At 42.8% G+C, this 22039-nt stretch overlaps 3 protein-coding genes across 3 annotated transcripts; 2 read left to right on the top strand and 1 right to left on the bottom strand.

The window, feature by feature from the left end:
* Positions 1-1423: 1423 nt before the first annotated feature.
* On the bottom strand, positions 1424-8497 carry wnt1 (wingless-type MMTV integration site family, member 1). Its single transcript, XM_015967890.3, has 5 exons — positions 7599-8497; positions 7354-7459; positions 4232-4485; positions 3807-4072; positions 1424-3690 (listed from the first exon to the last, which is right to left on the bottom strand). Exons 2-5 carry the CDS (start codon positions 7452-7454, stop codon positions 3199-3201), a joined length of 1113 nt encoding a protein of 370 aa, XP_015823376.3. The 5' UTR covers positions 7455-7459; positions 7599-8497; the 3' UTR covers positions 1424-3198.
* A 1645-nt stretch (positions 8498-10142) lies between these two features.
* wnt10b (wingless-type MMTV integration site family, member 10b) lies at positions 10143-13633 on the top strand. The gene is made up of 4 exons (XM_015967892.3): positions 10143-10372; positions 10838-11100; positions 11231-11670; positions 11765-13633. Exons 1-4 carry the CDS (start codon positions 10299-10301, stop codon positions 12263-12265), a joined length of 1278 nt encoding a protein of 425 aa, XP_015823378.1. The 5' UTR covers positions 10143-10298; the 3' UTR covers positions 12266-13633.
* A 2671-nt stretch (positions 13634-16304) lies between these two features.
* arf3a (ADP-ribosylation factor 3a) lies at positions 16305-20607 on the top strand. The gene is made up of 5 exons (XM_015967893.3): positions 16305-16398; positions 17289-17471; positions 17565-17675; positions 18151-18275; positions 18359-20607. The coding sequence occupies exons 2-5, from the start codon at positions 17324-17326 to the stop codon at positions 18518-18520; spliced, it is 546 nt and encodes a 181-aa protein (XP_015823379.1). The 5' UTR covers positions 16305-16398; positions 17289-17323; the 3' UTR covers positions 18521-20607.
* The last annotated feature ends 1432 nt before the right edge of the window (positions 20608-22039 follow it).

The raw sequence follows: 22039 nt of genomic DNA, 5'->3' as shown, positions 1-22039 counted from the left end.
CGCAGGCTGTGCAGGGAGAGGCCAGCAGGGACCCAGACACTAAGTCGGTATTTATTACACTGCTTTTGTCACTAATTGAGCTAATTATCACTGACTCCTGAGCACTCCCACAGGCAGCACCCCCTCCACTCACTGTCTCCAACAACTCTCCCACCTCACTCTCATGACTGGGATTTGAACTCTGCTTTCCCTCTTCTTTCTTTAATTGACCACTTTCTTCTTCTTTTGTTCCTGCTACCCTCTATTGCACTTTATTTTCCACAGATTTTTCTGGGTTATTAGCACAGCCCTCACTTGTGTCAATCCTTAAAAACCCATATCCTCAAGTGGTGAGAACATGAACAAGGGGGTATCTCCAGCAATCTTCAGGCAAGATAGACCCTGGTCAGGTTGTCTGTCTATTTCTGGAAAACACACAGAACAAACAACCATGCACACACACACACACACACACACACACACACACACACACACACCTGATTTTAAAGAGGTCAATCAACCCGAGGGTCACATTTTTGGACTGTGGGAGGAAGCTGGAGAACCTGGAGAGAACCCACTCATGCACAGGGAGAACATGCAAACTCTATGCAGAAAGATCCCAGGCTGGGATTTGAACCCAGAACCTTCTTGGGATTTGAACCCAGAACCTTCTTGCTACAAGGCAACAGCACTAACCACTGTTCCAATTCAATTCAATTCAGTTTTATTGTATATAGCACCAATGCACACTAGAGTCGTTTCAAGGCACTTTCCAAAGTAAATTTTCCGGTTGAACCTACTTATCAGTGCATGATGCTCAGTTCATTATGCCAATCAGTCAAAAGTTCCCGACCTGCTTATTGCATCGAGCCAACTTTTTGTGTCAGTGTCTTTAAAGCAACCCCTTGTACTAAGCATGCATGTAGCGACAGTGGAGAGGAAAACTCCCTTTCAACAGGAAAAGCCCACAACAGAGCGTGGCTCAGCATGAGCAACCATCTGTCATGATCTACTGGGGGTTTGAGAAAATAAAACAGAGACGCACACAAAAATAAACACATGAACTAGTAGTAGTAGTTTCTATGTTTAAACCTGTACGTTTATATCTTCTCAGTGGCCTAGTGATGTGAGTTTCTGCCCTGAGACTGGGAGGTTGTGGTTCAAATCCCGGTTGGGTCATTCCAAATGGGCTACTTTAAAAATAAGACCCCATGCCTCCCTGATTGACACTCAGCTTTAAGGGGTTGGTTTGGGGGGTTAAACCACCAAAAAGTTCCCGAGCGTGGCCACTGCTGCAGCTCACCACGCCCCATGGGGATTGGTCAAATCAGAGATGTAAATTCACCAGTGTGTGATGATGACTAATTTTGACTTTAAAGAGAGTAAAACGTTAAAATCAGAAGAGGGAGAATGTTCAGTGGTTGGCCATAGTGTGCCAGCCACTGGCCCTCTCCAGGAGGGCCATACAGCTCAGAGTCAGACCTGGTGTAGTTTCTCTGGCGAGGAAAACACTTAAGTTGTTTTTCGATGGAGTGTACACAAACTTAAAGCACTTTTGCCAATTTATCTCATTATCAACCTCTTTTGTGACGATGTGACGGGTTCATGAAAGAACGTTTCCCCATAATTCTGTGTTTAGTGTCATAATCTGAAAATTGTCTTTATTATTTTCAGTAATTAGATCAGTGAATGACAGCTTTCAGTTTTAACCCCTGATACTGTATGGGATGTAGCTGGATAAGCAGACCTCATTCGGTGGCTGAGAGCTCAGAATGCTGGGGTATTTTGTGAGCTGCAGACAGAGGCTGCCTTGGTGGCGGTAATAGGATTAATCAAAGGACACCCATGGACCGGCTTCACTTGGTCCACTGTCAAAATTATCTAAAAACAGAATGCATATCAGACATCACTGCATCTGGGCAGCTTCACTGAAAATATAAACTTTAATGTTTTATCATACAAGTAAAAAAAAAGCAACTAAAACCTAAATATTTGACTGATATCTAAAAATACCTGCTCTTACATTTATCTATAACAGTATAAAAATCCTTGAAAATAAATATTTATATTTACACTCATAAAAAAGTAAATTTCAGTGCATGACCAAATGCAGACAGCATATAAAATTGCAATCAGTTTCTGTTTCTAGCAACATTTTTCAGCTGCTTTAAAGCAAAAAAATAAAAATAAAAAAATAAAAAATTACTGACTAAATGTGGCATGAACATCCAGCCACTGATAGGTTCAAAAACCATTTAGCAAATCTGCAAGTGAAATCTTTATAAATATATTCTAACATTTTAATACATAAAACATTTTGGTTCCTTTAGCTGATATGCATTGACTTTATTATTATTATTTTTTTGCGTAAACTTCCTCGTGTGAAAAAAGTTTCACTCAATCGATTGAATTTATAGACAAATAAAAAATTTTGAGCCTAGACTGGTTTAATCCTGCACACTTAGTTTTATAATAACACTGTTTTATCATGAGATTTTCATCCAGAACATGGAATTGTTTGTAGTTTTCTCTCAGTTTTGCTAAACTAATTCTATAATATTCAGTGTATTTATAATACATTCAAATTGTTCTGTGTCAGTTTCTGTTTTCTTTGATGGAGATGGGATATTAGGTTTAAGTGACATCTGAGGAAAAAATGTCAAATAAAAATTGACACATTGGGAAAAAAAATGTACATATCTGAAGACATCTAGGCCTATGCTGCACAGCCCAGGGATTCATTACTAATTTTCATGTAACTGAGGCCAAAATAATTTAAAAAATAAAAACAGATGTGTTATTAAAACTTTCCTCTAGTCAGAAGTCCTTACCATCATACATGATCAAATGTTTGATTCTCTCTGCTCTTGTCATAAGAACCTGAAACATACCTGTTTTTTCCCGTTTAGAGCTCTAACTTATCTCAATCCTCTACATAGGTGTTGTAAACTTTACCGTTAAAGGTGAAGAGGAAGCACATTTACACTGTTGGTACCCTGTTCACGAAAATAGTTTTTTATCTTTGGATTTTGAAAATACTGATTGAATTCTGCTTCCAGAAGGATAACTCTATCAAGCTTGGAGTTTTCCCCGCCTCTACTGAACACCACAAACCTCCTGAGTGCCTGTGGTCCCCTTAACCAGTGATCTGTTTATGTAAAAAGGCTTTTTTGGCTCCTCGTTCATGCCTCTTGCACTCGTCTAGGTGTCCACCTTTGATCATAGACACTGGTGTAATGTTCGTGAGCTGGTACAGTTCAGACAGCTGACATGACAGCACCAGTGGAATGTGCAGTGGCATCGTTCAGTCACACTTTCGGTTTGAGTCTTAAAGCCACGTCCACAGCACAGCAGCTCGCATCCATCCAGGCCTGGAGAGGAGCTGTTGCATGTTCTTCCCGAAGTTCCCAAAGTTCCAGATTTGCCACTGTGGGAACAGAAGTTTGGTGATTTCTCAAAATAGACCAAGTCCATGACGGACGGGGGTTTGTGTGCTGGGTTTTCAGGCTCCAGATGTCGGGGGTCTGCTCGGTGAGACGCTCGGTTGCTGCCCTTGTTAGCATAAACGACTCTGGATGCTCCATCAAAGCGTTCCTTGAGGAAGTCTCCCACTGTGCGGAAACTGGGTAGGCGCATCCAACAGGTCCGCACCGTGCAGGAGCCTGACATGCCATGACACTTACACTCCTGACGCATCTCCGATGATACAGTCTGATGAGAGGAAGACCAGAAACCTCAGCTCATAGCTCACTTTATGACACAAATTGTAAGACAACAACAAACAAGACAGTTTCAGCAGGCATGAATGTGAAGAGGGAGAGCGTTACCATTCGGCCTGCTTCGTTGTTGTGCAGGTTGGTGAGGTAGCGCAGGTCTCTGCCCCTCTCATTGGAGTCCACAAACTCACGGCTGAACATCCGGCCAAAATCCACATTGTCACTGCAGCCCCCCCAGTGCCAGTCTGGCCCTCCAGGACCTCGCCGGCGATAATCACATGTGCACGACTCAATGGCTCCTTCGGAGCAGGATCGAGCAACAGCATGGGTCACTCCTGCGCTGGTAATGGCAAATACAAACGCTGTCTCTCGGCAACCTAAAGGAGCAACGTCAAACTCCCATTAGAACCTTTAACAGCTTTCAAATTTGGATTAGCCCATTTTTACTCAAAGTAAGACAGGAAAAATATTTTAATGTTGGGAAGAGGTTCCCATACTGTATAGATTGCCTGTTGAGAAAGACAAGAGAGGCTCACCACGACTGACAATTTTGCCAAAAATAGTGGAGCTGTGGGTGGTCGGGCAGTTCCAGCGACGGTTACGGAACTGCCACTTGCACTCCTTTATGGCGGTGTGCAGCCCTGCAGCAATAGCGTGCAGGATGCCAGGATTCTGCCGAATCAGCCGGCGCTGGCGACGATTCAGGAGGGCCAGGCTTGGGTCCAGGACCAACTGCACATTCTTGGAATTGGTGAGAAGGTTGGATGAGGAAGCCACATTGACAATACCCCTGACACGAAAACAGTAAGGACAATGGGCGTTAGAATGATGAATCTGCAGTTCATCCATGTTGCCTGTAAGGTGACCCTCTAAAATCCCAAATAGCTGGCACCCCCAGGAGTGTTGTTTCTTTGAAATATCAGTTATTATTTTTCATTACAGCAGCAATACAAGTTATTCCAAGACTGAATGAATGCAACACAATGCAAAGTTTTCAGCTTAACATGAAAAGGATAACATTTTTTGTCTGTGCCAGAGTGTACACATGTATAATCTATTTGCAGTTATGTCACATTTGATCCATTTCTATACCCTGCAGCTAAATAAATACTATAATTATACATCAAAAGTTCATTTCAGCTGGGAACAGTGCTGCGTTTTGTCAGAGTGATGAATTTAGTTAAATAAAAATGATCCATGAAAACTAGAAACTTCTACAGGAACTTTGGCCCAATAGTTCAGAAAACTCAAACTCTGAAGCTAAAAAACAAACCTCACAGTGTCCAGACTTTAAACTTCTGACAGAAATCTGAGTTTTACTGAAGTAGCATTTTGATGCCTCTGACAGCTTTTACACAAAAACATTGTTTCCACAGATTGTTGAACTGACAGTTGATGAAATCACACAAATGTTTATACTTAATGTTCAAATCTTTTCCACAAATTCAGTAACTTTACAATAAGGGTCCCTTTACACACTTAGTGGCTTATTAAGCATTACTAAACAAAGGGTCCCTTTATTACCGTTACATAGTGACTTATTAAGCATTACTAAACAAAAGGTCCCATTATTATTGTTTCCGATATTAAGTGCTCTTAGGGCAAAAAGCCAAGGGGGGTGTCTGCTTAGTGATGCATAACATAATATGGATAAGCAGCTGTTGATACTTTATTAAATAGGTTATTAATGATTAATAATGCACTAAGTAATGTTTATAAATTGGCCCTTATTGTAAAGTGCTACCAATTATTCTTACTCCTACAACTTTTAAGCACATTTACAACATTTACATCAAATGCTGAGATTTTGGTATTTTTAACCTGATCTGTCTGTCAGATGACTTTTGCTTTTCCCCAGCGTGAAGAGAGTGCACACCCAAGTTTTCATATATTTGACTTGATTTTATCTTCATGATCTATTGACTTTTATTTATCCACCTTGTCTTTTTATAATATGATTTTTAATTGGTCTGTGTTGTTAGTACTTTTGTCAGTTTTTGCTGTTTTAAACAAAGTTGGCTGTTCTCCTCAAAACTGGAAAGTGTCTTGTTTTTTTAAATGTGACTTTCAAACATCATACTTCTTAGTCCGTGTTCCTCTTTGCTCCTCATTATGATTGCTGTTAGACAATGAGGGACAGGTGTGTGGTTATCGTGGTAACTTTAATGAGTCACTATCAGCAGCTTTAACATTTATTTTGATCTCAGTTTCATTTTACACATAAAAAATCAGGTGTTTTTCTTCATCGTATGTCATTTTTGGCAGTGGAATTTCAGACTGCACTCTTCAGTTTATTTCCCTAAATGTTTAAGGTTTTTATTTTTATTTGTTCTCTTGGATCAGAAACAGTTACCTAAGGCAGGAACAGAATCAGTTAAACGTTGACTGAAAAGATGAAACAAAACATCACAGAAAGAAGATGAATGCTTTCATCTATCTTTGAAATATTACATGCTGCTCAGCTCATGACCCTAATAATCAGATATATAAATCTGTCCATCATGTCAAAAAATCATTGACATCACCAAAGACAACGTCTGCTGCAGGGGAAAGGTTTTTTATTTTTATTTATTTATTTATTTATTTTTGGGAGGGCAGTAGTGAAAATATGTGCGAATGTAAATAACTGTCCACACAAATTGATACATTTTGATGTAAAATGGTGTAAAAATATTGAATATGTTTGTGGAAATGTTTCCACGTGTGTTTTGTCAGATTTGGGACCGAGTTTAAATCCACATTTAGTTTCTGAATGTTCAGCAGCACTCATGCAGTATAATTTTCCACTTCATCTGGTATTTTAGATATTTGTGTGGACATGTTGGACTCCTGTAGAGCTAATGGCTCTGTCTCCTGTTGAGCATTATCATCCGGAAAAACGGGCCTGTTAGGAGGGCTGAACCAGACATCGGTGCGGTGAGGCCTGGGAACATAAATAATAATATTAATCCCCACTTTTTGGGGTGTTTTCTTCATTGCAGCACTTTTTCCCCACCAGTTTGTTATGATTTCAGATTACATTTGGAATATGTGAATTCTCAGATAACTTATAGCCTACCGCAAGAAAAATTTCGTTATATCGTAATTACTTTGCAGCTCACGGTTTATGGGTTTCATTTGTTTTTGCAGAGATGACAATGTGCAGATAATGCAATTGTTTTTTTTTAACGCCTGGTATAATAGTGCATGGTTATGATCGCAGCATGGCGGAATTCATTAGACAAACATGACCCTGAACAAGACCCGGGGCTCTTTTCAGCCATGAAATAATTAAATTTATCCCACAGAAAAAGTTTCCAAACCCCTGTGGTAAAACGCCACAATAAACTTAAGAAAAAAAACTGAAAGTTTAATTAATCGCCTATAAACACTTGTGAAATAGGGCGATTTTGCTAATTTCATTGAATAGAATAAAGTGCAATAATAATAATAATAATAATAATAATAATAATAATTAGAAGCGTTTTTGAGCTCAGCGTGTTAGAAAGTATGCCAAGAGATTTCTGTGCAGTTGCGCCTTTTTTCCACGCTGAACAGAAGTTGTGAACGCGTCCAAAACAAACACGTTATTTCAAGTCTGCGGTGCGGAATGTGACCTCATAAACTCGATGCTACAGGGTGTTTCCTGTCGGAGACGCATCAGCTCAGCTGAACTCACCACCACCGGCCGCTGTTGTTGACGGCTCCTGTGCGTGAGAGCGAAGACACCAGGAGGATGCAGGCGGCTTTCACTCCCAGCAGCAGCGCCAGACTCCTCATCCTGACTTCAGTCCAAACACGAGGAGGGGAGGGAGAGGGGGATCGCATTTTCAACATCATTGTAATCACAGTCGTGATTTTCATCTTTGAAAAATAGAAAGAAATCATAACTGGATTCCAGAATCGTGCTTTGTTGTCACTCACCACAGCGCAGTCCGATGAGAGATGCTGCAGCTCTAATTGACTTAAATGGACGTGGAGAGGCGACAGGTTGCTATGATGTGAAGTGTCCAGGCAGGATGCTGCTGCTGTTGTCCTCTTCACTCTGTCTCTCTCAGTGATGTTTTGTAAGGCACATTGAACGCGTGGGACAGTCCCGAAGACTTGATCCCCTCGGTGACTGATAGGCAACACATTCTTCTGTTATTGAGCGCTACGAGGGGAATAAAAAGGGGATTTGCTGCTCTCATCTCCCTCTGTCTTTTTTTCTTCGCAGTTTTTTTTTTCTCAATAGGATTGGAGGGAGGGATGGTTAATTCTCTTCATAGAGCTCACAATGAATAAGGAAACACAACTGAGCAGAAAAGAGAAAAGAAGAAGGGATAAAGGAGGGCAACCCACAATGTTGCGCATATTAGTTGTGTGGTCATCACACGATCATCACAGAATCAGTCCCCTTTGCAAAAATCTGCGTGTTGGATTATTTCCCGCTGCGTCCGCATCCAGAAGTCCAGAGAAGTGTTCCTGTCAGTGTACAGTTGCTGTGGGTGCGTCCGCTCTGCTGCTTCACCGCTGGTGTCACAGCAAGTACAGTTACAGCGGAATATGAGCCATCTAAGTGCCTTTATACTAGCCAACACCCTAACCGCATCTCCTCCTCTCTCCAAATGTGCCCTAACGTGTACTAATACCGTTTCCTTTTCCCCGTCAATTGCTTCACGGGTTTAAAGCATGCATTACTATATGTCTAATCATTAATGTCCTTCAAAAGGTTCCTTTTTATGAGGCAATAAAACTATCATCACTAACAGTCCGAAACGCGCGCGCGCAACTTCAAGAAACAATAAGACTTGGTTGTCCTATTACTCATGTTGCCTGCTGGGCTACTTAAATGATTTTCAACCGCGAGAGAGATGAATTATGGCCACCAATCAGAAGTTTGATGCATGATGAAGCAGGCAAAAGAGGGGGACGAGTGAGGATACAAAGCAGCCCTAACATCTGGTTTGCAGACCTCCCTCGACGCAGCGCAGCACTGTGTAATCACAGCTTGAGCCACTTTGCGGCATCTCCATCAAACCCTCAGACTTGGAGCGAGTCTGACTGTCCCCAAACTGCTCCATACTGGACCATGGGAACACGTTTCCTTCATATCTGCTGATTTGCATGTTTCACACTGTAATACACACACACACACACACACACACACACACACACACACACACACACACACACACACACACACACACACACACACACACTCTCTCTCTCTCTCTCTCTCTCTCACACACACACACACACACACACACACACACACACACACACACACACACACACACACACACACACACACACACACACACACACACACACTCGTTAAAGATGACAGTAAAAGGAAGTGGGCTTTTGTACAAAAAAAGAGAAAAAAGCTTTAATGACAGCCATATATGAAGGTGCTCAAAAGGGGTTTCCTGGAGCAGTCATGCGACACGGAGCAGATTAGAGCCTCAATCCGGATAAAGGGAGCCTTTTATATACAAATCAACTTCAAATCACTTTTTAAGCCACTTAGATATACACACCAAGGCCGAATGCTAATGCACTTTCCATTGCTGCAGCTTAGGGAATGGAAGGAGATTAGATGAATTGGTGTCACTAAGCGAACCGTGTTCGATGGGGGGTTTAACTTAATTTTATGAAAGCAGCACGCACGCACCTCCTACAGCGCCACTATTTACGCTTATGTTTCGTCTGGATTCTCTTATCCATCATATACGTTGCCCGGACTTCTCGCAGAATAGCCACCTGACCTGGGCCCAAAATGTCCCACCACACCTGAGAAGTAAGTTCAAAGAATTCAAAAATACTTTATTTTATCTTTGCATCAATTTTAGTGAATAATTAAGGCTTTCAGAATAGATCTGATCCGTCACTTGAGTGTTCACACTTTGAAATTGAGATTTGAGTTTGACAAAGTGAAATTGCTTCGAACAACAATGAAGAACAGCAGCTCTGATGGAGGTGGGAGGAAGGGGGACTAAAACATTATTGTTGAAGACTGAGCTGTGCCGCTTGCCTTCTGCTGCCTCCGTGTCCCGTGTCGTACAGTGGAAGCAGTCACGCTCCCTTCCCCCATTCATTTATTAAAATAATCTCCTCCTTTATGAATAAAATCTGACTTTTCAGCACAATTAGCCATTTTTGTTAGCCTTCTTGAATAAACGTGATGTTATACACATAAAACAAGCGTTATGCATAAACGTATTCATAGTTTTTCAATCAGATTCATATCTATGATAAAATCCATGATCTGATTGAGCTGGATGCCCTTGTGTTATGAGCGTGCTCGCGTGCGGAAAAGTTTGGAGACATCACTTTTACGCTCCAAAGAACGAACAGGTTCTCTGATAGTCCAGTAATCAACTGGTGATCCATTTATAATATTGGCCAATATTTTAGCAAACAGTCGCCTGTAGAGGCATCTGCTCCCCTCCCCTCTGTCTCTCCCCCCACCTCCAGTTTACTCTCGCCCCCGAGCTCGTCTGTTCTCCGTCTTCACTCCTCAGTCGTTCGTCGCTAATCCTCCACTCTCTCTGCCTCTCTTTTTAAATATACATCTTTTATTCAATCTGAGGACCTTATCTCCAGTGTTTTAATGTCACGTCTCGACAGACGCTCAACAAAATGGAGCTCTCAAACAAACTCCGCTGGGATCACCTCTTGATTTTGGTTGCGGCATTTATGTCACCTGCGTTCATGTAAGTGCACTTGGAGAGCTCCCGGAGAGTTGATGTAACGCGGGAGAACATGGGGAAGTTAGGACCTCCTTCATTAAAAGGTTGTTTATTTAAAAGATGGGACATCTGTCTCTGATTTAGTAAGTTGAGTATAATATCAAAACATCAGCAATCAATGTTTGGTCAGTTTTCTACCTTAAACAGATCCGAAGCATCTCTCTCTGTGAATTTTCATTGCTGCTTATGATTATTTAATCTGTTTTAATCCATAGAATGTTATTTGCTCTTTAACTAAACAGCTGACACATTAAAAGCATGCATCAGTCCCCATCATTTATGCTTATGCATTAGTAAAACATTTTAAAATACTTATTATGTAGTGCATTGCTTTACATTAAGTTTTGTTCCATTTTAAAATATTCACTCCTCTTTCATATGGATTTGTCTGATGAACTAATGTTGACACCCCCTCTGGTTCTCTTACAGGGTGCTATGCAATGACATCCTCAGCCTGAAGGTGGCAGGAGACCCAGTGCTAACTCCTCACTCTGTGTGTCTGAGGCTGGTGGGCCTCAGTAAACGTCAGATGCGGATGTGCATGAGGAATCCTGATGTGACCGCGTCTGCACTGCAGGGCATCCAAGTGGCCATCCATGAATGCCAGCACCAGCTCCGAGGCCACCGATGGAACTGCTCCTCACTGGAGGGCTTTGGCAGACTGCCCCACCACAGCACCATCCTCAGCAGGGGTGAGAGGCTCAGGCAAACTTACCACGAGTCCACCTAGAGGTTTCGAGAGATGAGACGTGTCTTACTCAGGTGACATTTTTAGACTGTTTGTCGTCTTCAGCTATCTGAGTGTGCTCGTCGTGCCCCCAGGTCTTCGAGAGAGTGCCTTCTCCCTGGCCCTGCTGGCAGCGGGTGTGGCTCACTCTGTGGCCTCGGCCTGCAGCATGGGCAAGCTAAGGGGGTGCAGCTGTGATGCCAAGCGTCGCCAGGACGATGACAAGATCCGGCTGAAACTCACACAGCTGCAGCTGCAGACTCTGCAAAAGGGCGGAGTTGCCATTGACATGGCAAAATCATTACCCTCAGAGCTAAACGGTCGCCGTGGCAACCTACCCACCAACCTGCATTCTGCCCTGATGAAACCTTTGTCTGATGAGCCGAACTTGATGCAAGACACCTGGATGTGGGGGGGTTGTAGCCATGACCTGCGCTTTGGGGAACGTTTTTCAAGGGACTGGCTTGATTCCCGCGGCTCTCCAAGGGACATCCACGCTCGCATGAGGATTCACAACAACCGTGTGGGACGACAAGTGAGTGATATGCATGTCCACTCTTATATGCATCAACGACACCAACAAGGTACCTGATGCAATTGTGTTACTGAAAGTATTTTTCTTTACACAGATAGTGACTGACCACATGACACGGAAGTGCAAATGTCACGGCACATCAGGGAGCTGCCAGTTCAAGACCTGCTGGTACGTGTCCCCAGACTTCCGGCTTGTAGGAACTTTGTTGAAGGAAAAGTTCTCGTCGGCCATCTTCGTCAACTCCCAGAACAAGAACAACGGCGTTTTCAACCCTCGGACAGAAAACGGGGCCGGTGGAAGCTCTGGGGTGTTCGGCGGAGCGCGTCGTCTGAGCCTTTCCAGGGAGCTGGTGTATTTTGAGAAGTCTCCTGACTTCTGTGAGCCCGATGTGTCTGTAGACTCTCCAGGCACACAAGGCCGCATCTGCAACAAAACTAGTTACAGCACAGACAGCTGCAGCTCTCTGTGCTGCGGCCGCGGGCACAACATCCTAAAGCAGACACGCAGCGAGCGATGCAACTGTCGATTTCACTGGTGCTGCTACGTGCTGTGTGAGGAGTGTCGTCTCACAGAGTGGGTCAATGTGTGCAAGTAGATTCAGCTTTTGTTTTTGCTCCTCGTGCAACTCTTCCAGAAAATCTGTTCATCCCCTCCTTTCCTTTTTTTCTCCTTGGGTCTAGTCATCTGGGATCTATTTTGTCCTTGTAGCCGCTGTTATTCTCAAAATGCCAAGTCAGAGGCTGAAGAGGTGACTCATGTCATTTGTCTTGCTATGGTCTGGTTAAACGTTACCCCTTTCAGCCATACAAAAGGCACACGTCCCGTCGCTTCTTCCCCACAAACGAGCAGAGCCACAGCAGAGAAGCAGTTACATTTCACTGTCTACTTCCTCGATGTACAGTAGCTGTTTATTTTATTTTATTGTGTATATGTATATTTGTAAATGTATTGTTATTAATATGATTATCACATCAGGCTGTCTTGTTGGTTTCACTGACTCACAAGTTCCAGTTTTGACTGAAGTATTTGATCCAATATTCCTCCAAACATTTACACAACCTGTAGGCTTTACACCTGTGACTCAGATTATTGGTACTCATTTTGGTGTTTCAGAATATTTCACGGGGAAAAGTATTTCTAATAGAAATAGGTCACACAGTAAGCAGCACGTTGTCAAAGAATCCCACACATTTTATAGGATCATCACATCTCATAAAGTCATGAAACTCAGCAGGTGAAACGTGGATTTATAGAGCAAATTCTGTCTTGTGACTCCTTATAAAACAGCTGATAATTCAGCTTCATTGATTTAACTGCAGGGCTGCACAGTGAGCAGTGGTTAGTGCTGTTGCTTTGCAGCAAGGAGGCTCTGGGTTCACATCCTGGCCTGGGATCTCCCATGCATGTTCTCCCTGTGCATGCTTGGATTCTCTCTGGGTTCTCCTCCTTTCTCCCACAGTCCAAAAATATGACTGTCAGGTTGATTGGCCTCTCTAAAATTGTCCTCAAGTGTGAGTGTGTGCGTGCACGATTGTTCGTCCGGCATGTCTCTGTGTGTCCCTGCGATGGACTGGCAACCTGTCCGGGGTGTGTCCCGCCAAAGACTGTTATGGATAGGAACAAGCCCCCCTGCGACCCTGTGTGGATAAGCGGGTGGAGAAAATTGATGGATGGATGATTTAACCGCAGCGGCTCAGGAGGCAGAATAAGTCGTCCGGTAACTTGAGGGTTTCCAATTTGATCCCAGGTCCTACATAAAACACTTCACCCACCTTACTGTCTCACCTCTGTTAGCATCTGCTGAATGCATAAACATAATTACATCCAGGAAATGTGGATAACATTGCAACTGGTCATGTCGTTTTTATTATTTCCCATCCATATGAAGGAAATATGCCTCGTCTTGGTTTGATTTTAATATGGCGTGTCTCACTTTCTTATAAAATCAGGACTGAGCTCTTTATATTCCGATTTCTTGTTTCCTTTCATTTTGTTTATCTGAGACCTTCTTAGACTCTTCCCACAGGAGCACACGTCAAAGTGAGAGATGGGTCCACTTTAGTCTTGAAAAGATGCTGAGGGTTGTGTGTAGGTTTGAGTGTGTGTGTGTGTTTAATGCAGTGTAAATGGAGGGGCGGGGGAGGGTTGATGCACTACAGATTTGGAAGGTGAGAGAATTTTTTTAATAGCCGCTTCATGCTGAGAGTAGGGCATTTTAAGGCTGCAGGATATTGTTTCCCTAAAGTATGACTTTTATTACTGGAGAGCTGCGTAGAGGGAGCGAAAGAGCAAAGAGTTGGGGTGCTTATTCCAGTCTTTGCTCTTAGAAGATCTGAGGGGATCATCTGTCCAGAGATTGTAGCCAAGGATGTGACTTGTTGAACCACATGGAACCTGTATGCCTGTTGCCAAGGAGACAGACTAGTAAAAATCCAAACACATGCACATAAATGCATGTGTTTGTGCACAAAGACATGTTTATGCTAAAATATTGGCGCTAGCGCACAATCAAAACCATGCACGCTGGTAGACACAAAGTGTAGATTTAGCAAAATGCTAATGTCACCACAGACGACTTGATTTATGATGACAGCATTCCTAGATATCTTAGATAATCCAAACTGTCTCTGTGCTCAGCCTGCTGGGAAAAGCATTTTTGCCACATAGGATTTGACGCCAATTGAGTCCTGTTTGTATTTGGACTTTTGTAAATATCCTCCGACTCTGGTGGGATGACATTGGCTGAGTTGACTGTTCTTATTTTTGGAATTCCTCTGAGTGGAAAGAATGGGACGACTCTTTGCACGGAATGATAAGGGTCTGGATTTCTGGTTTGAATTTCTTCTCTCCTTTATCATTTCACCCTGGAGCTGCTGCATAAGGGAATTTCCTGTCACTGTTTCAACCATGTGTGAGACAGAGGTTCGGTGGATGGCCGGGGTCTGCTTTCGCTCCTTCTCCCTCATTCTCCCCCTCGTCGCTGCAGAGACACATGCATAGCAACACATCGACTGCCCCCTTGAATAATGACATCCAGATTGGGGTGAAATTAAAGACAGGCAGAAGGAGAGAGGAAGTTAGGAGAGATAAAAGTTGCCCACTTTGACTGACAAGATGATTATGTGTATAAAGTAAGGCGATTTGGAGTGTTTAGTTCGATGCAACGCTTAGGGGTTGGGGGTATGTCCCTTCGCCTCATGCAGCAGGGTTGCAGAACTTGCAGAGGCAGTGGACAATCAGGAGAAGGGGTGAATAAACTCTGCTCTATATAAATACATGCCTCAAAACATCTGCTTCTCAACTCCCCCTTTCATTTTTGATGTGGGACAGGCAGAGAAGGAGCAAGGGAGAGAAAACACAAGGAACCAGCTACCCAGAACATCAAAGCCCCTGCCCTCAACGTGCAGGCCCTCATTAGTTCAGCTAGCAGAACCAACGAGACTTGTGATTGTGTTTGCTGGGGTGCACGCTGGCAGACACTTCAGAGGAAAGGCTTCTTTAAGTCATAACTCCCCACCCTACCTCTCCTGCCACCACCCGAGCCCGCTTTAACCCCCCTGTAACCCTCTCCAAGCTCCAAACTCAGCCTGTTTCCTCACCAGCCACTCCACCCCGTAATCTGGTCTGCAGCTGCAAACATCTGCTCCCCTCCTTATTCCCCTGCCTTCACCACTGAACTGATAAACACATCTATTACTGGAGTGCTGACTGATGTGCAACACAGGCAAAAAGTTGAATTCACCGGTTTCGGGGTGAGCCGTTCAACCTGTTTTTGTTTTTGTTGTTTTGGGAATCCAAGAGGTTAAATCAACTAGAATATTTTAACAGTCTGTGTCATCTTGCCTCCTCTGTCGCCTCATTATCTTTGACACAAGAGGGGCTGATGCCAGGAAGTATCACTTGGCATCCTGTTACAGTCAGTCAATTACTTATTCATTAAGATGATTCTTGTGTTAATTATTCAGGCATGTTGGCCTGAAGACTCGTGGTTACATTGTACACGGGTTGAGTTATTTGGGCTCCTATAATGGTACAAAATATTTATTTTTCATTGATGGAACAAAGATGTGGCACTTAAAGATTTTCATTTTAGAATTTTGTATATTCTATTGACGCTTTTATCCATTGCGGAGATCAGAACCGTGTATAATGAACATGGATTGCTCCTGCTAACTGTAAAAAAACTGTTAAAATCAGCGTTACATTATTTAAAGCCATTTTGCATACAGCTTTAAACAAATTCTAATACATTCTTAATTTATTTAATAACTAATGTTTTTTGTTGTTTCATTAAAGAATCTTTAAACTCTTTAACCTCAAGAGAAATCAATTTACCTTTAGAATTAGATTAGAAGTTCTAAAATGTGGGACTTTGTTTAGAGCTGTGGGGTTATTAGTCAAATTTATTGATAATAATATTTAAGATATTGTCAAAACCGAGGCAAATCAACCCAAATGTATTAATTCATAATGGTATGATCCTCATTTTAGCACTAATTTATGTTATTATCAACCAGTGAAACGAACCGGTTTTATTTTCGTGTTTTTGGAGTCACAAGTGAACAGCTGCTTTTTTGACAAGTCACTGGGGATGGTCAAACGTGAGAGGCGTTCTTAGCATCCCAAGTACCGCGATATTTCACCACATGAAAGTCCTAAAGTATCGCGAGACTAACATCCAGTCCTTTGCCTGCTGAATCCAGCTGGTATCCTGCCTGGCGTTAACGGGTAAGTGTGAATGAGATGCAAATGGTGAAAATGACTATTTATGTGCACACGTATTAAAGGTAGCCGCGTGAATATCAGAGTTTGGATGTTTTCTGAATCATTTTGGCTGAAGAGCGGCCGATCGATGACGTTAGGGCCGACTGGTGCGTTTGTCGTGACTGGACTCGGGCATTATTATCTCACAAATAGATCTGGAGATATTTATTGTAAAAAAGTAAATACAGTGAAAAAAGATAAGCCGATGTTTTACAAACGAGCTGCGCTCAGATATAAACCGTATCCGGCTTGAAGAAACGTGACAGGAGCCACCGGCTGGACTGCAGCATCACTCGCATTATGACAGATGTAGCCTGTGTACAGCCACTGCAGCTGTAACAGGCTGTACTAGCAGCTCTGCATGTGTCAACATTAGTTATAATTGTAAAATTGATTAAACAGCATTTATTTTAGAAGAAAAACACAGCAGATGTGTGCATTCTGTGTCTATTTGAGTTGCACCTCAGCCGAAAAGTGTTGGCTGGAGAGATGGGCTATTAAAGGGCCCGTGCCAGCATAAAGGGCCACTAAAGGTAAAGTGTAACGCCTTGCTATTGACAGTAGTGTGCAGACTGTGTCACATGAGGCATGATTTAAATGTTACACTTGCATCACCTCCAGTGAAAACGGAAGTTAACATGTACCCTATGATCCCCAATCACATAGAGAGATCCAGTATGGCGACTTATCTTTTCCAGTGGAGTTCTGAAATTTAGGTCTCATCGAGGTGTGATGTGTGATTTATACATATGAGCTGCAACGAGGTGCTGCGATGGAAAGCTTCTGTGGTTTTGACTCTCTAAATATTCATAATTTGTGTTTCCCGCTTCACTGATCAGTCACCTTCATTTCAGCTCTGTTGCAGTTGAGATAAGAGCCACCGGTCATCATGGGGAACATCTTTGGGAACCTGTTGAAAAGCCTCATAGGCAAAAAAGAAATGAGGATCCTCATGGTGGGGCTGGACGCTGCAGGGAAAACAACCATCCTGTACAAGCTGAAGCTGGGGGAGATCGTCACCACCATCCCCACAATCGGTCTGTAAGGAAATAACTGATATAGAATTAATTATACAAGCATTTGGTTTAAATAGTCCTCTCAAACTCATTTTGTTGTTCCTTTCTATTTAGGTTTCAACGTGGAGACGGTGGAATATAAGAACATCAGCTTCACCGTGTGGGACGTGGGCGGCCAGGACAAGATCCGTCCCCTTTGGAGACACTACTTCCAGAACACACAAGGTGAGCTTGTCACATGATACATCCGTCACTCAGTGTGGAGTTGGCGCACCATCTTCAGTCCATTTGATCATCCTGCAAGACACATTCAGTGTTAATGTTTTCACCTGTGTCTGTGTTGGTATGTGTGTTCCTTCATCTCAGGGCAGATTTTAATGGAACTTTCAGAAAGTACTTGTTGGATTTACATCGGCAGCTGAATAATTGTTGGAGGCAATTCAGTTTAGGACTACTGATGTAGCTAATTAATAAACATTGAGCAAAATTTAGATTAGGTAGAAGTTTAGAGGCTATTGCAACACATAGTCCAAGTGCAATCTGATCACAAGACTTCTTGCAATATTACTTGAGATCATGCATAATGTTGTTTATGAATTTTAGTCAAAATTACTATAAATTAGGATGATCTTCGTTTAAATTGAAGGTGATTTTTATGACATCATATCCTGTGTTTAACGGTTTTATTTCCCCCATGCAGGGTTGATCTTTGTGGTGGACAGCAATGACCGTGAGAGAGTCAACGAGGCTCGTGAAGAGCTGATGAGGATGTTGGCTGAAGACGAGCTCCGGGATGCTGTTCTTCTCGTCTTCGCCAACAAACAGGTAAACCTCCCTAGTAGCTCCTCCTGTTAATTTTGTGTTGATTTGAAAGCTTTCCTGAACTTTGTTCTTTGCTTTTTCTCCAGGATCTGCCCAACGCCATGAATGCTGCAGAGATCACAGACAAGCTGGGCCTGCACTCCTTACGTCACCGCAACTGGTACATTCAGGCCACCTGTGCCACCAGTGGGGACGGCCTCTACGAAGGCTTGGATTGGCTGGCCAATCAGCTGAAGAACAAAAAGTGAAGAGACCATTCAAAACAAAAGGGGAGGAGCCTGGGTGGCAGCTTCAGGTAGTGGGTGGGGTTTACATCTAAAAAGGAAAGGCTGAAAAACTCACAGGGCATGACTCTCAGTGGCTTTCTACCCCAGAGTATTTAATTTCTTATTTCTGAACTTTTATTCCTTTGATTAGCTCTGATCTATAGTGAAACTTTTCAATAGATGGTGGCAAAGTTGACAAAAATATTTGACACTTTTCAAACAGAATGCAGAAATATCGGCACTGAATAATGTATAGTAATAACGTTACTGTAGAGGTCTCTTTCTTTGCAGTCTGTGATCTCCATGAAACATTTATTGTGCTCAGAAAATGTGACGACTCTCTGATGGCAGACCAGCCTTTCTGTTAAACTCTATAAATGGGGTGTAAATGATTAAGAATGTCGTAAATTTATAGGAGGAACTGTATTAATATGTTAGAACACTATATGAAAAGTTTAAATGCAGTATGCGCCTAAAGACTTAGAGAAATGTAATGTCATATTTTACTGTCCAAAAAAAGGATTTTACTGCCACGGATATACACTCTTCTATTTGGTTTCATTTAAAGACATTTTCATTTATTTATTTTTAAAAGACAAAAAATGAGTATAAGGGACAGTCGTTGTCAGTATGATTTATTTTATTGATTAATTTCTGATTTAAGTGAATATTATTATTTATTTCCCTTTATTGTAAAGAGTATTTTATTTTGTCAAAGCAGTTGATTTAAAGAAAAAAAGAAAAATGAAGAGCCCTAACATAACTGTACATTATACCACATCCAAATCTGCATGCAGGGGATTCCAGTTCTGGCCTGAGGGCTTGTGAAGCTGCAGACTGCTGCAGGCCGATGTAAATAAAGATTTGTTCTCAGTCGTTTCAGCCCGCTCAGCGAGGATTAATGATTCGCTAGCCTCGGCGAGGTGTGAAATCTGAAGTGATGCAAATGACAGAACAGGCACTCCGTACCAGCTTCAGTGGCTTAGACAAAATGCTGCTATCCGGCCCGCTCTGCGGAGAGTTCTGCAGCACAGCATGCGATTGGCGATATCAGAGCTTACCTGGTTTATGAATGTTTATTTGTTTTAATTGTTTGTTTTTTTTTGCTTTTTTTGCTGCTGTGTGTTTTGTCAAACAATCTCGCATTGCTTCTCCTCTGGGTTTTTCTAACTGACATTACACATGCGCTGCTTCTTATTTTTTCTTAAACCAAAAGCTGTTTGTGTCACGTTTCGCGGTATTGTTCCACAAAATGTACTGTCTTCATGCAGTGTTTCTTCATTTTTGTTGACTTTAGTGTCGTTTTAGCCTCACCCGCTAACTAGATTTGGAGTTTTCACTCACAATTGGAAAACAGGACGAGGGCAATCATAACAAGGCATGTTGATACTGTACAAGATGTGTAATTAAAGTGAGTTATACCGTAACAGCCTCTTTCCCTCAGACTATATTTGTTAGTCAGAATTTCTGCTGCTGGTTGGATCAATGCTGTAACTAATAAATGTCATGGATTTTGTGTAAAGTTTACCGAACAACCTTCTAATATGCAAATAAGCATGCTTTTCTATGTCAGCACCTGTATATAAGTGTAGGTTTATTATGTAACAGGATGGTGAAACGGACAGTGCTGTCATTACACCTGTAGATAGTGGGGTCAGTGTGTTGGCAGATGACTGACAACAGCTTGTGCGTGAGAGTGTGTCGTGTTATCTATCATGTTCAGTTTGGTGTGAAGATTATTATTTTTGTGGCCTTAATTTGTCTGTGGTTATTTTTCTGATTGATAACAGGTTTCTATGTAGGAATGTCCAACATTCAAGTCATTCACTTATACAGTCTGTGACGACGTTGTGGCTAAACATCAGAGATTTTTCATTGCAGACTTTTAACGTGAGTCAAACGAGGCTCAGCATTCCCTATGACGTGTTTCCAGGTGATAGAAGAATATTTAAAACCAGTGAATCATATGGATTGTAGGAAATGAAAAAAACGACAACATGAAGGAGTGTTGAATGGTATGATAATATCTGGCTTTTCAGTGATCAATAAAAGACCAAAAACAAAACTTATTTCCTTTATTTGTGCTTTCTTTTAAAGTTGAAGTTGACTGAAAAAAATATATTTTTAATGTTTTTCTGATTATAATTGGTCACTCTTGAGATTGTCATGCTGGCTGAACATGAAAATAGTATCTTACAGCTATCTCTTGCATTGGCTTCTGATAGAACAAAGATGGGGAAAACCTAGGATTTGAAAATCCTCACAGATTGCTCACGCTAATGCTAATTCACACTGGAATTAGCATTCAAGGACTCACCCATCTTGACTCATGACAGGGAAGGATGTTGTTGGTTTAATGTCCGGGAATCAGCAGCAGACCTCTCAGCTAGTTTAGACTAACCATTAGCATTAGTAACTTCACCACACAGCACAAACTCCTCCAGACTTGTGCTATTTGTGTAGATAAAACATCACATTGTAAGTCAGTGGTAGGGTCATCCAAAACAAGGTAAGATCTCAAAAACCCACAGCCATCATATACGTAGATGCTCCGTGGAGCTGGTGCTGCCTGTCAGAGCCCAAGCCCCCGGACCGGTCTCTCCCAGCTAACCGGCCTCCATCTTGGACCACATTTCCCAGCATGCTCCTCGCGGGAACTCCCAGCATTCTCCCCGTCACTCCCTAGTCTATATATGGAAGATGCCGCACTGGCTCTTCACTCAGTCATCGTTTCTTTGAAATCCATGATCAGAGTTCTCTACCGAATAATCCAGCCTTCTAACATCCTTACCAAGCTCAACTCCCGTACCCAGTCGACCATCGTGATAGGATGACTGAGTCCGTAGATCCAGCAGAGTTCGAACGACTGAAAATAAGGATGGAGCAAATGGAGAATGAATTCATTCAGCTCCACACCCTGAGCGATCGGCTCAACACCAAACAAAACTCCCAGACCGATTTCCTCCTGCCATTATCCACAGCCCTCCATGCTCTCCAGCAGCAAGCCCTCACTCCACCAACAGAGGGGCCGCACTTCAGTCTCCCGGAGAGGTGGAATGGAGAGACGGGGAGCCCAGACGGTCTGCTCGCCACCCTCGACATGCAGTTCGAGTGCCAACCAGGACGCTTCCCCTCTGCTCGCTCTCGGGTGGCGCATCTCACCTCCCTGCTCTCCGGACGCGCGGCTGAGTGGGCCGCTGCGCTTTATAATTCCAAGTCACCTGCTTGCAATGACTATGCTGCTTTTGTGTCCGCCCTCAGAAAGACTTTTGTTCCACCCAGCAGCGAAGTGGGAGCAGAAGCACAACTCCTAAAGCTCCGCCAGCGGGAGCGCTCGGTGTGGAGTTCCGCACCATCTCCGCCAAGCTGCGGTGGGATGACTCTGCCCTTCGAGCCGTCTTCTTGGAGGGACTGGCGACCTACATCCGTGACGAGATGGCGGGAAAGGAACTGCCCCAGACCCTGGATGAAGTGGTCGATCTGGCGCTGCGCATCGATCAG

The sequence above is a fragment of the Nothobranchius furzeri genome, chromosome 15 (assembly GCF_043380555.1).
Source record: "Nothobranchius furzeri strain GRZ-AD chromosome 15, NfurGRZ-RIMD1, whole genome shotgun sequence".
NCBI classification, from domain to species: domain Eukaryota; kingdom Metazoa; phylum Chordata; class Actinopteri; order Cyprinodontiformes; family Nothobranchiidae; genus Nothobranchius; species Nothobranchius furzeri.
This window is presented reverse-complemented; position numbering and strand designations above follow the sequence as displayed.

Coding starts and splice junctions, on each gene's coding strand:
- wnt1 (XM_015967890.3), bottom strand. CDS start 7,454: ATGAGGAGTCTGGCGCTGCTGCTGGGAGTGAAAGCCGCCTGCATCCTC. Junction 4,486..7,353: donor AACAACAGCGGCCGGTGGTG/GTGAGTTCAGCT, acceptor TTTTCGTGTCAG/GGGTATTGTCAATGTGGCTT. Junction 3,691..3,806: donor ACAACGAAGCAGGCCGAATG/GTAACGCTCTCC, acceptor TCCTCTCATCAG/ACTGTATCATCGGAGATGCG.
- wnt10b (XM_015967892.3), top strand. CDS start 10,299: ATGGAGCTCTCAAACAAACTCCGCTGGGATCACCTCTTGATTTTGGTT. Junction 10,373..10,837: donor TTTATGTCACCTGCGTTCAT/GTAAGTGCACTT, acceptor GTTCTCTTACAG/GGTGCTATGCAATGACATCC. Junction 11,671..11,764: donor ACAACCGTGTGGGACGACAA/GTGAGTGATATG, acceptor TTCTTTACACAG/ATAGTGACTGACCACATGAC.
- arf3a (XM_015967893.3), top strand. CDS start 17,324: ATGGGGAACATCTTTGGGAACCTGTTGAAAAGCCTCATAGGCAAAAAA. Junction 17,676..18,150: donor CTACTTCCAGAACACACAAG/GTGAGCTTGTCA, acceptor TCCCCCATGCAG/GGTTGATCTTTGTGGTGGAC. Junction 18,276..18,358: donor TCGTCTTCGCCAACAAACAG/GTAAACCTCCCT, acceptor CTTTTTCTCCAG/GATCTGCCCAACGCCATGAA.